The sequence below is a fragment of the Sinocyclocheilus anshuiensis genome, unplaced genomic scaffold, assembly GCF_001515605.1.
Source record: "Sinocyclocheilus anshuiensis isolate Anshui unplaced genomic scaffold, SAMN03320099.WGS_v1.1 scaffold464, whole genome shotgun sequence".
Taxonomy (NCBI): Eukaryota; Metazoa; Chordata; class Actinopteri; order Cypriniformes; family Cyprinidae; genus Sinocyclocheilus; species Sinocyclocheilus anshuiensis.
Window position 1 is genome coordinate 225,446 of NW_015555731.1, and position 16,308 is coordinate 241,753.

At 37.9% G+C, this 16,308-nt stretch overlaps 2 protein-coding genes and 1 pseudogene across 2 annotated transcripts in view; 2 read left to right on the forward strand and 1 right to left on the reverse strand.

The window, feature by feature from the left end:
- The first annotated feature begins 2,259 nt into the window (after nucleotides 1-2,259).
- On the forward strand, nucleotides 2,260-4,775 carry LOC107672909 (uncharacterized; annotated as a pseudogene).
- Nucleotides 4,774-5,482, reverse strand: LOC107672893 (P2X purinoceptor 7-like). The gene is made up of 3 exons (XM_016466270.1): nucleotides 5,438-5,482; nucleotides 5,162-5,316; nucleotides 4,774-4,936 (listed from the first exon to the last, which is right to left on the reverse strand). The coding sequence occupies exons 1-3, from the start codon at nucleotides 5,480-5,482 to the stop codon at nucleotides 4,774-4,776; spliced, it is 363 nt and encodes a 120-aa protein (XP_016321756.1).
- Nucleotides 5,483-14,377: 8,895 nt separating this feature from the next.
- Nucleotides 14,378-16,308, forward strand: part of pick1 (protein interacting with prkca 1) — a 7,755-nt gene continuing 5,824 nt past the window's right edge. Inside the window, exons 1-3 of the mRNA XM_016466276.1 lie at nucleotides 14,378-14,466; nucleotides 14,773-14,884; nucleotides 15,262-15,390. Of these exons, the coding sequence (XP_016321762.1) occupies nucleotides 14,426-14,466; nucleotides 14,773-14,884; nucleotides 15,262-15,390 (282 nt within the window). The 5' untranslated portion in view covers nucleotides 14,378-14,425. The remainder of the gene's footprint in view (nucleotides 14,467-14,772; nucleotides 14,885-15,261; nucleotides 15,391-16,308) is intronic.

Sequence of the window (16,308 nt, forward strand, 5' to 3'; positions counted from 1 at the left end):
AAAAATCAAACAGGAATTCATATTATGGCAAAGGTGTTTGCAAATGTTTGCTGTTGAGATGTGTTTGTGATATGTTGAATGCGTATGTTTGGGCATAAAATGATCTACAAAGTTACAAATCTCAAAGTCCACTCCAAAGTGAGATATTTAGCTTTTAAAAAATCCCTTTTCAAGAACTACAACGAATGGCTCGTTTGGACTACAGCGTTATTTTTCCGGGTTTTATGACATCACAAAGCGGCCCATTAGAATATCATTTAAATAAATCCGCCTAGGAAATTCGAATGGTTGGGGGGTGGGGAGGGGCGAGGTCATGGTTAGAACGCATGGTTGAGTGCATCAGACAAGACGACGACGAAGAAGTGTTTGGCCTTCCTAAAGCGGCCGACGTCAGGAAACAGTGGTTGCAATTTATTTTTAATTCTGTTCCTGAGCATTACAACCCCAATTTGGTACTGTGTGCTGCGCATTTTACTGAGGACAGCTTCCACAACATGAGGGAGTTCAGAGCTGGTTTCGCCAAAAAGCTTTTGATGAAAGACGGAGCATAGGGAGCAGTTCCCACTTTGTCGGGACAATCTGCTGTATCTGCATCACAGCCTGTAAGTATGCTGCTTTATTTGTTTTTGTGTGTGTTATTTATTTACATTTCAAAGTATAAGTTGTATGCCGTTTATGCGATGTAAACCAACTGGAACGCAGTTACTTGGCCCATCCAGCATGCTAGTTTGCTAACATTACAGTATTGATGTAGCTGGCATTTAACTTACTGTAGCTATGGGACTTGATGCCAGGCAACAAAAGACAATAGAAGTAACACACAGTGTTGTTTTCTAAACTTGCGGCGTGATACGCGTGGATACGGCATGATCCAAATTGCCTGCATAAAGCTGATGCCTAATTCTATTCATGATCTACTCCAAGCGCTCGCAAACCCTCAGGTAGTACTGTTAAACCTGTTATATGACAAGGGTGCGTTTCCCTCTTTAGCAATAACCCATATGTCCTAATTTTAACTTTTAGAAGTGTATCTTCCGCCCTGAAAGATATTTTGTGTAATACACGGATATTGCGTCCATGTGTGAAGCTTTCTTTCCCCTGTCAGATATTTTTATCACCAAAAAAAATTTTTTTTTTTTATTTGATATTTTGATTGTGTGATTTGACAGCCATTGCTCAGTATTTCCTTTTTTCACTTTCTCACAGAGTACATCCCAGCAGGGTCCTAGTTTTTCTGAGATTCCCTCTTTATTAAAATTTCTGGAAATTGGATGTCAGTCAGACCCTGTAGAAACTGTAACAGTGGCCACACAAACCTATTGTAATATGCGATCAGTCGGCACACAACTTTCTATGGGTACACTGAAGGACATGCATGTAAGGAGCAGAGGTATGACAAATACACAGTAAATATGTAAATGAGTTATAGCATGTACATTTGTCATATACAGTAATGTCCTGACACCATTTTTTAAGGAAATCCGACAGAAAATAAGAAAAATTGTATGTTTTCACTTATAGGCAGTGTTCAAACTATACCGTGGACTTTGGGGGAGCACATTTGTTTTTTGTTTTTTTTTATAACGGGGGGGGGGGATGGTGTTCGTGCATGTGCCTCAAAAGAGGGCTTACAATAACTTACAAAGATACATAACAGCTACAAGTGTATGCACTACTTTATGCGCTATATAGGATAAATCACTATACAGGATTTACCCTATTATACTTTATCGACACGAATTGATAGGTGAAACAACAAACAGCCACCCACAAATAGTCTAGAAACAAAGCATCAGGCTGTCTTTGAATTTTATTAAGGGGAGCCGAGCTCCCCCTAGCTCTAGCTAGTTCGCACCCTGCTTATAGGCATCCAGGCAAGTGTTTCTGATGTGCCATTGTCTTCAACACCAGTAAAGGGCTCAATCTTCATTCCACGTAAGAGACCTCGTCTGGTGTTGGAAGAAGAGGAGGAAGAAGAGGACACTGACTCACAATTACTTGAACAACCCCATGACTCTACATATAACATGGAGTCTGTGGTAACAGAGGAATCTGAATTGTCGTAAGTTACAAATACATGTTGTCAACATACTACAATTTTAAGTTGCTCTAATTTTCTGCAAAGCAATTGCCAAGACTTGCTTTCCTTTTTTTAGGTTAGGCCCCCAAGGACAGTACAGTGTTTCCAAATACATTGTGTTTGAAAGCTGCCTGCAAGAATTGTTTGATACTTGCCCATTTTGCAAGAGCAAATGTTCTGTCCAGAGCGGACGAATGGGTACTTTTGTGGCATTCACTCAACTCTGCGAAAAATGTAACTACCACAGACAGTGGCAGAGCCAACCCATTATAGGAAGTACCCCTGTTGGAAATCTACAGTTGTCTGCAGCTACATATTTTACCGGTGGATCATTTGTTCAACTACAAAAGGTATCTTTTATTTTCATTGTTATCAAATGTATATGTACATTGATTTATTTATTTCTCATTATTTTGATTTTATAGATTTTCAAGGCCATGCAGCTGGAGATATTCCAGTATGACACGTTTAGGAGACATGCCAGGACCTTTTTAGAGCCTACTGTCATACACAAATGGAACACAGAACAGCAAAATCTAATTCGCCAGCTACAGCAGGTGGGGAAGGTAGCAGTTGCTGGGGATATGCGAGCTGACACACCAGGTAAGCGAGTGTGACACAAAACCATCCTTAATAGTCAAAGTAGTTTATCGTTTTGTACTTCTCTATGTTTTAATACATAGGTTAAAGTGTAGTTTAAAAAGTTACTCAAATTATTGGTTTTGCTTGCCCAAGGACACTCTGCAAAATATGGAAGCTACACCTTAATGCTCTTGGACAGCAACACAATTCTTGATATTCAGCTCATTCAGGTGTGTTATACATTTATAAGCCTAAGACTCTTGTAAATTACTCTTTTCATTATTGTCAATTTTATATTTTCAATTATGTGTACCCATGCACAGAGCAACGATGTAGGTGGTAGTTACCATATGGAGAAGGAGGGGTTAAAACGTTCCCTTGCCAAACTGGAGTCAAATTTTGGCTTTGGCTGTGGACTACATTATGACAGATCATCATCCACAAATTCAGAAATTTCTACGTGAACGGAACATCACTCAGTTTCTTGATGTATGGCATTTTGAGAAAGGTGAGTATCCATTTTTTTATATTGTCTTATTGATTGAGTAACTGAGTTATTAAAGGGGTCATATGATGCTGCTAAAAAGAACATTATTTTGTGTATTTGGTGTAATGAAATGTGTTCATGCGGTTTAAAGTTAAAAAAACACATTATTTTCCACATACTGTACATTATTGTTTCTCCTCTATGCCCCGCCTTTTTGAAACGCGTCAAATTTTACAAAGCTCATCAGTCTGAAAAGCGAGGTGTGCTCTGATTGGCCAGCTATCCAGTGCGTTGTGATTGGCCGAATACCTCAAGCGTGTGACGGAAATGTTACGCCCCTCACATACTGTTGATGCCGTGTCCCGGCCGGAGCGACGAGACAAAAACATGAAAACCCATTACAAACGAGGCATTTGTTGCATCCAGTGGGGACATAATTACTGATTATAAGGAAAAAATTAAATTGCATCATATGACCCCTTTAAATGCAATTGTTATTGTACTAGACTGACTTGGAATAATGTGTATAAAGCTGATATATTGCTTTATGTTTCTTTCAGGTTTGACCAAGAAACTCGAAAAACTGTCACAAAGGAAGGATTGTGAGGTCCTGAAATAGTGGTTGCGCAGCATTAAAAACCATGTGTACTGGAGTGCAAGATCTTCAACATCTGGGCCAGAGAAGGTGGCGGAGTGGACCTCAGTTCTTAATCACCTTCAAAATGTACACATCTACGAAAATCCCCTCTTCCCCAAATGTGCACATTCAGATACAGTATCCAGGGATGCAAAGAAATGGTTCCAACCAGGTATGCATGCAAATTGGCTAACGAAATTGTTAAAATTGTGCAGGGAATGTTACTTTTTATGCATGTCATGACAGGGTCAATGGCATTTCATAAAGTAGAAAATATCCTGAACAACAAGAGAGTTCTCAAGGATGTGGAGAAACTCAGTCACCACTACCAAACCTCACCTCTAGAGGCCTTCCACAGCCTAACCTTGCGGTTTGCGCCCAAGAATGTGGTTTTCCCATTTATGGGAATGTTGTGCAGGTAATACACTTTGAAATTAATTCAATAATATCCTAAATCAAATTTTATTACTCTCAAATACTATTATAGTAATATGTGGATTGTTTATTGACTGCAGATTATACCTTGCGGCGATGCAAAACAATGAAAATGCTGACAGAGAACAAGCCACAACATTATCTGGACAAGCTGTGTACAAAGTAATTTTCCCCAAATCGAAAAAGGGTGAATGCACAGCAAAGCCAGTGAAAACTAAGCCATCATCCAGTACGTTGTAAAATAACTTTTATTTATGAATGAAGAACAATACATAAAAAATATTAATAAATGGATATATATGACAGTACTGCAATATAAATAAAAGATGTAAACTGCTGAACGTTAACTTAGTAGCACAAAATAGTGAATTGATGTGTTCAATGTTGTTACAGACTATGTGAGTGACCTTATGAGGCTCCTGCTTAATGAGGTGTTTGAGGACCCAACACCATATGTGGAAGAGCTACAGAAAATCTCCATTCCCACATTTCTGTCAGCAGAGTTCGACAAACCCTCAAAGGAAGAAGTCATTGCCCGCCGAGTAACTCGCTTTAGTCAAGGGGTGGCCGAAACCCCACAAACTGTCCAGTTGGATCAGGATACTCCTGGCGGATCCGGTGAACAACACAGGACGGGATGACAACCCTAACATTCCGTCCTAAGTACCCCCAGCACCAGCTGACAAAGCTGCGATAGGCCAGATACCGGTATCGCCAGTGACAACAAGACTACCATTAATGTTGTAAATAAAAACCACTTGTTTGTGCTAATGTGTATATAGATGTTTATGTAACAAATACAGAACTTTAAAGAGATGTCATGTGTCATTCATGTTTATTGCAATGTTGTGTGTTAATGCTGCTTAATTTTGCTAATATTACTTTACAGTGTTTTATTTATTTACACAGCTTTATATCATAACACGTCAGGAATAATTACTCTTCCTCAGTTCTGCGCCTTACAGGCCCATAGTCTGCTCGGTAGATGTTATAAATGTTTTGTAAGGTGTAAGGATTCAGACAGTTCACTTCGAAGCCGGGATGCTGAATAATACATGTTAGAGGGTCTGGGACTTGTTTCATTCTTTTCACAACCTAAGAGGTAATATAACACACTGACTATGAATAAAGTGGTCAATTCACAATCATGTTTTGTAATACATAAAGTAATTCATAAATAACTATCAAAATTGACAGCAGTGCTTGTTTACAGTACCTTTTGAATTTCCTTGCAGCAGATGTTTTCTACCTCACTGGGCATTTTAACACAGTTATTACACATGCACCTGAATAATTATATATGTAAACAAGTATGTTACAATTATGAAAACTTTTTTATAAATTGCTGACAGTACAATAGGCTACTGGACAATGATGTAATCTGCAGAATTTACACTTCAATTATGAGACTATGGTATCAATAAGTTTAACTGTATAACATCTAAAACGTGATTTAACAACAATAGCGTTACCACTCTGATACGTCTTGCAATATCCGTGTGTGCAAAGGTTCCGCGCGATCCTCTTGATCAAAATTCTCGGGGTCTGAAGCCGGGTCAAATAGGTTGTTTGCAATCACGTGATTCTGATGACGCGCGAAATGCAGCTGGAGGGCAGGAAGTGATTTTTCTCCATTGCGTTTTTCAACCAATTTCTTGACTTTTCCACACTCATAAACAACAAATTTTCGTACACGATAAAAGCTCCTTGTGGTTTCTCGGCTTGGCCAATTTGAGCATCCATAAACAACGCAAAACACAGCCATTTGGAGTTTCTGTATCAGTGATTCTGACAGTATCAAGCTAAATTGTATGTTTTCATGAAGCATCTCACCTTAGAGTTATATGTGAATTCCAAGCTGACATCAGGATTCCCAGACACACTCATGGTAACATCAGTTACAGGTGCTGTTACACCCCACACCTTCACAAGACCCAGAGTCAACCTGTCGGCCTCGGCCAGACCATCAGTGAGAACCGCACTTTTGAGAACACCTTATAAATATAAACACACAGGACAGCTGTTACATGAGACTATACACACACGCATATATGAGTAAAAATGCTATTGCATATGATAACTGCTGACAACTGGATAAATTACAGTAATTAATTTTTGTGTTGGGAAATGTAATTAATTATCATGAAAATAGTATCACAATGCAAAAACTCAGACATATGACATGCTTCTTGAGATTCACTCACAGAAAATTGTTGTTTCAGTATTTATGTAGCATCAGTGCCGAGACATCTCAAACTAGCTGAGTTTGACCTCCTTTTACAAACAGTTATCAACTCCATAGAGCTGTGTTTTCCCCATCAAACCCACAGGACATCCAGAGAGCTCTGACCAGGGCATGACATAGTTTAGGATCTGGATTTGTTTATAAAAAGAGAGTGGCCTTATTGGATTTGATGACCACAATCCAAAATCTGAAAGAACTGCACACACAGCTTTCTTCAAAACATATTAACAAACCAAAGACACAGTGAAAGTTGTCAAGAGGTACTGCTTATTCTGAACAATATCTGTAAGGAGAAAGAAGAAAAAAGAACATTAAAAGAAGACATAAGGAACCGTCTGTATGGTATTTTGATGTCCCGATGTGCATCAGTCTGCACACGCAAACAAAGCCAAAACCTTGATATTTTAGGCAATATAGAAATCCTGGCCAGGACGCGTCCTGGGAAAATGGCACGTATGGTCACCCTATTCTATCTATCATTCTATCTATCTACAATACAGTACATAAAAAATACACAAACTAATGTAAAGATACATATTCAGAACATGGTTTTATTGTGCTATTGTAAACTAATACATTTTGATATTTGCATCAAATAACCAGCTCCATATATTTGGCTTTTCTGATAGCATAAACTTGCTCGTTTGCGCACCTGGTAAAGTGAAAAATGAAGAGAAATCCAGGTAAATTGTGCTTTTATCTCCTGCTTTTGTTAACACTATCAGCTGGGTTAAGGGTCGGGCTAAGTGCTTGTCAAGCATTAGCCATTTAGCACCACTCACCAGACATTTCATTTCTGAACTGCTGCGATACGTACAACAACCACTCATTGGACATTTCACTTTGAAAGCATTGCAGAAATGTTGCCAGAGGCACGTTTGTCCAATGAGTCTGGGTTGAATGAATCATTAATGGAACTGTAATCATCAAGTTCAATTAAAACCACTAATTCCCATTCTTACACACACAAACAAGCAAATATAACTTACCAATTCCCTCTCCATCATCCCAGAACAAGGATCCATGTGTTAAACCTCCATCATCAAGAGCAACAAGAAGACCCAGAGGATTCGGACGACTACAAAAAAAAAAAAAAAAGAATATTACATTAGTTGTGACATCACAAGAATAAGCATATTAACATTTACATATTGAAGTGCCCCATTATGAAATTGTAAAGGTTCCTAATTTTGTTTTGGATGTCTCCTAAAATAGGTTTACATGCATCCAAGGTATAAAAAAATAAAAAAAACACCTTAATTTTCTCATAACATACACTGCATCATTACCTCTTTTTCACAGTGTCTGAAACGGTTCGATAAAGGATTCTGTCTCTAAACTCCTCCTTTCCAAGAGCCTGCGCTGCTCTGATTGGTCAGATGGCCCAGTCTGTTGTGATTGGTCTACTGCTTACAGCAGGTGTCTGATAACGAAACACCTATAACCATATCTGAATTTCAGCTCCGGAGGCTTCCTCAACACTCAGTTATACAAACAGTAACGATGGCGTTAAATCTGTCCATAAAAAAGGTGCTGTGTGTTCTTACTGTCATGTTGATGGTGTTGTGGTTTCTGGAGAACGGGTAGAAAGCTCCAAGCTGCATCCAACGCAGATACATCTCATATTCGGCAGGGTTAAAGAAGCCACAGATATCAGCACCGGTCTGGAACACAAATTGAATGGGATACAAATATAGAAACAACTCCAAAACATTAATAAATCAACTCTAGAGTCAGTGTAATGACTGCATGCTAGTGTAACTCACCCAAAATAACTAAAAATAGTATTTAATAGGAAATAAAGCACAAATGACAAATCAATATCAAGTGCTGCAGCAGGACGAGTGAGGCACTTACGTAAGAGATGCCAAATATGCTGAACTCCATCATGCCTGAAAGACAGAGAGAGAGACAGAGACAGATAGAGAGAGAGAGAGAGGGAGAGTTGGGTTTTCATGTATACAGATATTGAGTTTATATACTGAACTGTACAGTAGATACAGCAGCTGCCCAACAAAAGCCACCACAATTTAATGAAGGATGCAGGTCAAAAACAAAAGGATGAGAACAAATTAGATTTATATATATATATAAAAACATTTGTTGATTTCCCAAGCAAAACATGTTACAAGGGTGTTCTGGCTGGTTGTTATGGTGGTTGGTTACAGGAAGTTTATTTAATAATTTTAGGCAAAGTTATTTGTCTAACTGTCCTTAATGTTATTTTAAGTTCTGTTGTTTTCAGTTTAGCACTTTCTTTAAAAAAACAAAACAAAACAAAAAACATACTGACCCCAAACTTGTGAATATTAGTGTAGTGTATATTAAATATGAGCAGTAGCTACTATATGCTTATCTTCCCAAGAACCACCAAATAATAAGCACCATCATATACCTATGATGGACTTCAGAAGCTGGTCCCAGGAGGAGTAGTTGTCTCCGAGCCAATGTCCTGCCCAGCGACCGCTAGTTGGGTATGTTGAGCGGGTAACTACCACACCTCTCTTTCCAGTGGTACTAAGCAAAGCACTGTGAAATACACACAAACACACAGCGGAATTAAAACTCTCTCCAGAACAACCAAGGAATAAATATAGTGGTGAATATGGAGGAACAGAAAACTCACTCATAAGTGGATTTGGTGTGAGCCCAGCCATACAAGTTGTGGACATCGTAATGCTTGACGCGTGTGCCATCAGCAAGGATCATGCTCGCTGTTCATACATAAAGTCTTATGGCTCAGGCCTCTGTGCATGGACTCCAGTGCTGGGAAAACGTCACACACATGCTTTATGGCAAGCTATATGTGTGAATAGTCTATTAAAGGCTCATTACGTTTTAGTACTCCCCCCAAGTATATATTTAAGTAATTAAATTAATATAAGCATGCAATTAGTCGACCAATGGCTTAAACAAATACCAGTTGACTAGAACAATTTTTAGTCTGGGGCCGGCCTAATAAATGTTGACCTTCATGTTGTAAAATCTCTGTAGCCAAGTGTACATGCCAGGATTTTCCAAAGTTGGATCCCCTAGACACTTCTCTCCAACGGTGCCATGCACGAAACTGGCCGGTTCATTCACGTCCTTCACAAAGCAAAACACAATGACAGTGTTAATATCTAATGACTCCAAAGGAGAAAACAGTGATGAAATACAAATGAGAGCAGAAATGGGGCTTGGCTAAGCTAAACCTTCACTGCTTCTTGCACAGCTCACCATGACTTTGTCAAGTAAGATGTATTCCTGGATCAACATCCTTGTTGGGATTTCAACCACATTTTTTTGAATCTATAATTTTCCTCGATTTGAGAGGAATTTAATTGCTAGTTTCAAGAGCAACAATGGCGTGTAATGGCACAGATCTTGTCATCTTCATGAAATTTTGTTACTTTTCATTCCACCGCCCCTCGGCGTCACTATATCGACGAACTGGGACCTACATTGCTTTCAATGGAAAACTTTTAGCGTCAGTACACAGACGCGAAGGGCACGAGAATGATTATCGCACCGCAGTAAAGATAGTTTGCGGTTTGATATTCAGATTTCGTTTGGCTATAAATACACAGTGCGCTGTCATAGACATGCAAATAATACCGAATATAACGTTGTCGCACGACAACAATTATATGCACTCGTATAAATGCTCCCAAATATATTTTGAGGTCGCACAGATTACATTTCGGGACCGTATGCAACCAAAATGGTCGCAATTTCGAGCCTTGCTGTTCATGATCGTATTCACCAATACCACAGTTACATTCTAATAAAGTCTGTAAAAATGTTCAGTTCTAATAAACACACATTTCAGGAAAAAATAATTCAATAATATGACGAAATTAATATTACAGAATATTCTGGAAAAAATGAAATATATCCCTGCATAAATCTCGTATAACTGAGCCTGTGAAGTTCTTAATTTGTAATTTGTAGAATAGGATTATACACCTGCAATTAATATTTTGAGAAGGTATAACTGTTTTGTTGTGTTTGTGTGAGAGAAAGAAACAAAATACAAGATTGCAACCCCTAAAACATTTTCTTGATGACTTATAAAATAAGTGAAATATTCTCTACAAATTCTACTGTCACAGGTGCTCACTTTTGCTACAATAATACTAGATACAATAGATGTACTGTATGCAAATATAACAAAGGGACATAAACAACTGAATATTCAGGGATGCAAACTAGATCATTTGTGTGATTCATGTAGATCCAAAGAGTTTTTGAAATGTGAGTAGTAAGTAGTGAAAGTAGTATCGACTCAATTTAGGTACCTGCTGAAAATGACTGCTTTCAAACGCTCCCGTGCGTATATTTGTGGTTTGAAATTGGTAAAATGTGCTTGGGAAAAAAAACATGATCAGAATATTGACTGGCTATCGACTCACTGCACTCACTGTATAATCCATTCACAATTAGAAGAACAGTGACAACCACATTTACCCAATTACAGAAGTGAATCTGTTCAAATGTTCAGAGTCATTACTTAAATTGCTATGATTGACATTGGTTTTGTCATGTAAATGCAGACTAATAGACTCGCAACAGCAAAATTGACAAAAGTAAGAAAAACTAATTATTTAGCAGCTTCAACATTTAGATAAAACTTAAAGCACTTTTTTCACATGTCCATTTTTGTTCAAAATAGACCTATATTATTTTTATATGAATGTCAATAATAATTATTGAATAAAATAAATGTTAAATATTCCTAATCTTTGACAAAAAGTAATTATTAAATGTTATAATTGACCCTTCGCAAAACCCTGCCCTCCTTAGTTACTGTTGCTATGTCCGACAAGCCATGCCGCTCTCACACTACACACCATGTTCTCACGCAGTGAAAAATTCATCGCGGAGCAAAGAGGAAACTGACAACATTTCTGTCAGTTAATGTACACGATCTCACAGTCTGAAGCGTCTGTCATAGCAAATCAACACATGCTGTTTTGAATAATTAAGCGAAGCATCTTCTCATAGGATAAGAACATGCAGTCTCATGAATAATTTAATAGACACCAAATTGTGATGTCAACGCGATGTAGATTTCAAACTCGGAAGATGAAAATAGCACAAAAAAGCTTAAAATGAACCAGTTTTCTCCAACAGTTAAAATTATCGGATGCTAACATTGTCTTATATGATGTAAAACACAAGCACCTCTGCTAAAATATTAGAAAAAGCAGTCTGGGGTTTCATGACCCTTTAATGTGTCGTGACAGATCATTGTATTACCTCAGCTCAAGCGGCATGTGAACTGTTCATCTGTTCATATTTACTTAAAGCGCAACATAAACATTAATGAACATCAGAACATATTTTATTTCAACCGCGGAAAGACGTCAATACACACAACTTTTCAAGTTTAAGTCCAACAAAGTTAATTTACTCTCCTGTCGGATATGTTTGTCGGACAAAATGGCAGATTCGGCGTTATGATTGGTCAGATCGCCTGTCAGTCAAGCTCTTTGCAAACGATCAATTGTGATTTTATAAGGTATGATTATACATGTAAAAGCAAAATGTGTAGAAATGTTAGGGAGTGAAAATGGCAAATGAGCTAATGTGTGCTCCACTGCTGACATCTACTGGTTATAGTGGTCATTTCAGGTAATTTTCATTCAAGCATTTGTTTTCCACCAGGTGACAGAAATCATCCACTAAATAGCACATGGCATATTTTACATGTTATTTCCATTAATAAAGATTAGAAATGTACATTTTACATAAAATTATGCCATTTTATATGAAAATATACAAAATATAATATTTTTTGAAGCAAATAATTAAAAACAAAAGCATCCCCAAAACACTGCACAACTTTAGAGAAAATGTACTAATGGATTGATATTACATGTGTTAAAAAGCAATTAAAAATTAACTTTATTGTCTATGACTGATATTAAAATTGTGAGTTACATGTTCATTGCCTTTTTCAAACCTGACCTGATTAGTTTACATCCCTGATAATACAAATAACTTTTTTAAGTTTTAATTGCAAAGGAAAACCTACTGATCTACTATGTACCTCTGTCTTCTATTTTCAAGGGTAAAAATTCTTTAAAAATCATCTCACCCAAATGTCTTTATTTTGTGGAACACAAAAGAAGAGTGGCATAGTCTCAGTCACCATTATAGAAAAGAAGCTGTGGTAGTGAATGGTGACTGAGGCTATCAGTCTCTTAATGTTCTGCCGTACATTTCCTTTTGTGCCCCACTGAAAATAAAAGTCAAACACATTTGGTACAAAATAACATCATAGTTTTATTCTTAAGTAAATTCTTTTAATTTGTAACTTGAGACTATTTTTATTAGCCTATAATTTGCGTTATACCTCTTTGTGTGTATTTGAGTGTAAAGGCATTTTCTATATTAGTCTTAAAGAAGCTTTGTATACAGAAGGTTTGTATGCTCTAAACGTATTTGTAACTGTATATTTTGTATAAATAAAGAAAATATGACTAAATGTGATGTGTTTAATAAATTATTACTAATTTATCTATTATTACGTATGTGAGATTTTTAAAACAAGCAGAAAATCAACATTGATTCAATGCCACGAGAAACATCGATTCTACGTTGATTCGATGTCAGTTTGCTATCTGGGTGGTCTCCCAGCCTGACCAGCTTAAACCAGCTAAGACCAGCCTGACCAGCCTGACCAGCTAAGACCAGCTAAAACCAGCCAGCCTGACCAGCTAAGACCAGCTAAAACCAGCCAAAACCAGCTAAGACCAGCCAGCCTGACCAGCTAAGACCAGCTAAAAAAGTGGTCAAAAACCCTCTAAAACCAGCCTAATAAACCAGCTATGACCAGGCTGGGAGACCAGCTAAAACCAGCCTGACCAGCTTAGGCTGGTTTTAGCTGTTTTTTTCAGCAGGGATAGTAGACCAGCCGGGGACTTTTGGCATAGTTTTCAACATACTATGCTTTGGGACACACTTATTCTAATCTCACATATTATTTAGGATGAATAGTATGAACATTGAGATGCAGGGATTGTGTTGCTCACATTACGAGATCACGTGGCGATAATATCAAACCGGTTTGAAAATATCGTAGCGTCTGTGATAACTCGAGACAGGCTCGGATCATGTTGCTAACCTGCTCATACTTAACGAGCTTCGGCGACCACAACGAGCACCGATTTGGTCACGATTCGGGGGTTTTGTTGCAGACTGTGGAAATCTGTCTGCGACAGCAAAATCTAGCCAAAAATCTTGTAGTGTGAGCCCGGCTTAAGCTACCTGTTCCTCAAATTTACAGCTAAATACCCAAAAGGCAATTATAGTTAACATAATTTGTCTTGCTAACATCCATGACTCATGAGAGCTACCATGTAAGTTAGCTAAAGTTTAGCTAAGGCAATAAGTCTATAGGTTACACCAGTGCGCGTTCTTTCACTGCATGATTCAGTTTATTAAAATGCATTTAGAATGATCACAAAATTCAAGATATGGGGGCAGAAATGTATATATTTATATCATTTCATATAGTTAATCAGTATCACGCGAAGACTGACGTTTTTTCCACCAAAAAGCAGCATGGTTACAAATGTGACATTGATTCTATGCAGCAGTTCAATAAACAAGAATTTAATATTAAAACACTTACGTTTTAGACACAATATTGACTGTTTTTGCTCTATTTTGCCAACAAATATAATTCCAATTTGCATCTCTGAGCAACATGACGGTGTTTTGTTCCTGAATGAATGAACCGTTTAAATGATTAGGTTCAATCGCAGTGACTCACTTATTAACAGTGACTTGCTGCCGCCTACTGACAGTTTTAATTTCACATTTAAAGTATCTTTTCTTTTTTTTTTTATAATTTCAAATATCAGTATTCAACATTTTATGTTTAAAATATCAAAACAGTATTAATGCATTTGTAACTGCAGGACGGGAGTTTGATCATCAGATCCACATTAAACACGATCAGAGCTGATAATGTTCACAGACATGGACTATGAGCTGGAGGAGGATAAACTGTGAGTATCACGAGCATCATCCATCAATAACAAGCAGTACGTTAATATTCATATGTTTAACACGATGTCACATCCTGTGGGGGAGAAAATAGACCTCTGTGTGAAGTCACGCTTATAAATGTCTGAATAGCATTGCATGTTATAAAATAGCATGTAATTACAATAGAAATAAATTGAATCTAACAGAAAGAAAGCAAAACAAGCAATCTTTTCAAGCAGAACATTGAGGGATCATTGTGTGATGAGATGAGTATTGTGTGCCTTCACTGACAGTCGTGTGTGATATTGTGTTGTGTCTGTGTCCAGTGGGATTCCCACAGTTCCTGGAACAGTGACTCTGAAGAAAGACTCACAGAACCTGATTGGGATCAGTATTGGGGGCGGAGCTCAGTTCTGTCCCTGTCTCTACATCGTACAGGTCAAATATTCACAATCCAACATCATCCTATCAATCACTGTGTCGCATTCAATAATGATTGTGTGTTTTAGAAGCTATAGAATCTTATTGTGTTTATAAGGCCAGAACTAAGTGTGTGATTTTTATTTGTGTGGTTTATATTGTTACATACATTGAGTGCACTTCAGAATGAAAAGTTCCTGAAGAATTGCGAATGTTGAACATGTTTTTTCAACAGATTTCACACAAATTTGGCGTGTGCATATTTTGTGAATGATACCCAGCGTCCAGTTTCCATGTTAAAGTGCTCTGGAAAGGCTTCAATCTATCATGAAATACTCTTTCCATTACTCTTTTTATTAATTGAAGCTCATTTGAGGTGATTTTTGTGCGTTTAGGTGTTTGATAACACTCCGGCCGCTCTGGACTGGACTCTGGCCGCTGGCGATGAGATCACAGGAGTCAACGGCAAACCGGTGAAAGGAAAGACTAAAGTAGAGGTGGCCGAGATGATCCAGGCAGTGCAGGTACAACACTTAAAACATCAACTCAAGTCACGCCAGTTTTATTCCTAGAGCAATTTTCACTGATTCAGTTTTGTAATGTTAAAGGGGTCATAATTATGCTTTTTCACTTTTTCAACTTTAGTCTGTAATGTTGCTGTTTGAGCATAAAAAAGATCTGCAAAGTTACAAAGCTCGAAGTCCACTTTCAAAGGAGATATTTTATTTAAAGGTGTCATATGATGTTGCTAAAAAGAACATTATGTTGTGTATTTGGTGTAATGAAATGTGTTTATGCGGTTTAAGGTTAAAAAAACACATTATTTTCCACATACTGTACATTATTGTTTCTCCTCTATGCCCCGCCTTTCTGAAGCGCGTCGATTTTTACAAAGCTCATCGGTCTGAAAAGCGAGGTGTGCTCTGATTGGCCAGCTATCCAATGCGTTGTGATTGGCCGAATACCTCAAGCGTGTGACGGAAATGTTATGCCCCTTACCATACTGTGTATGTACAGCACGACAAGACAAAAACATTAAAACCCATTATAAACGAGTTTGTTGCATCCAGTGGGGACATAATTACTGATTATAATGACTTATACTGTCTTTTTACGCGTTGCGTTGCATCGTGCCGCGTAAACATAAAAATGAAAACGTACTTACAGTCTGTGAGTCAGAACAGCTGGCATTGTAGTCTACTCTTCCAGGATCAGGAAACTGTTCTGGACACATCTGAATATTTGGGTTGAACTGTTCTGGAACAGTGTTGTAAATACAACTTAACCACTGATTTCTAGTCGTGTCCTCTTTTGGAAGACCAAACAAAGTAGTTTCGCTTTCACAAACGGAACAGCGTCACACACGGCGGGCTAGAGTGAGGAACGGCCGGGGGCTTGAGAACGGCGCGGCCGGCGGATTCGACGAAGGAGTGGCCGGGGGG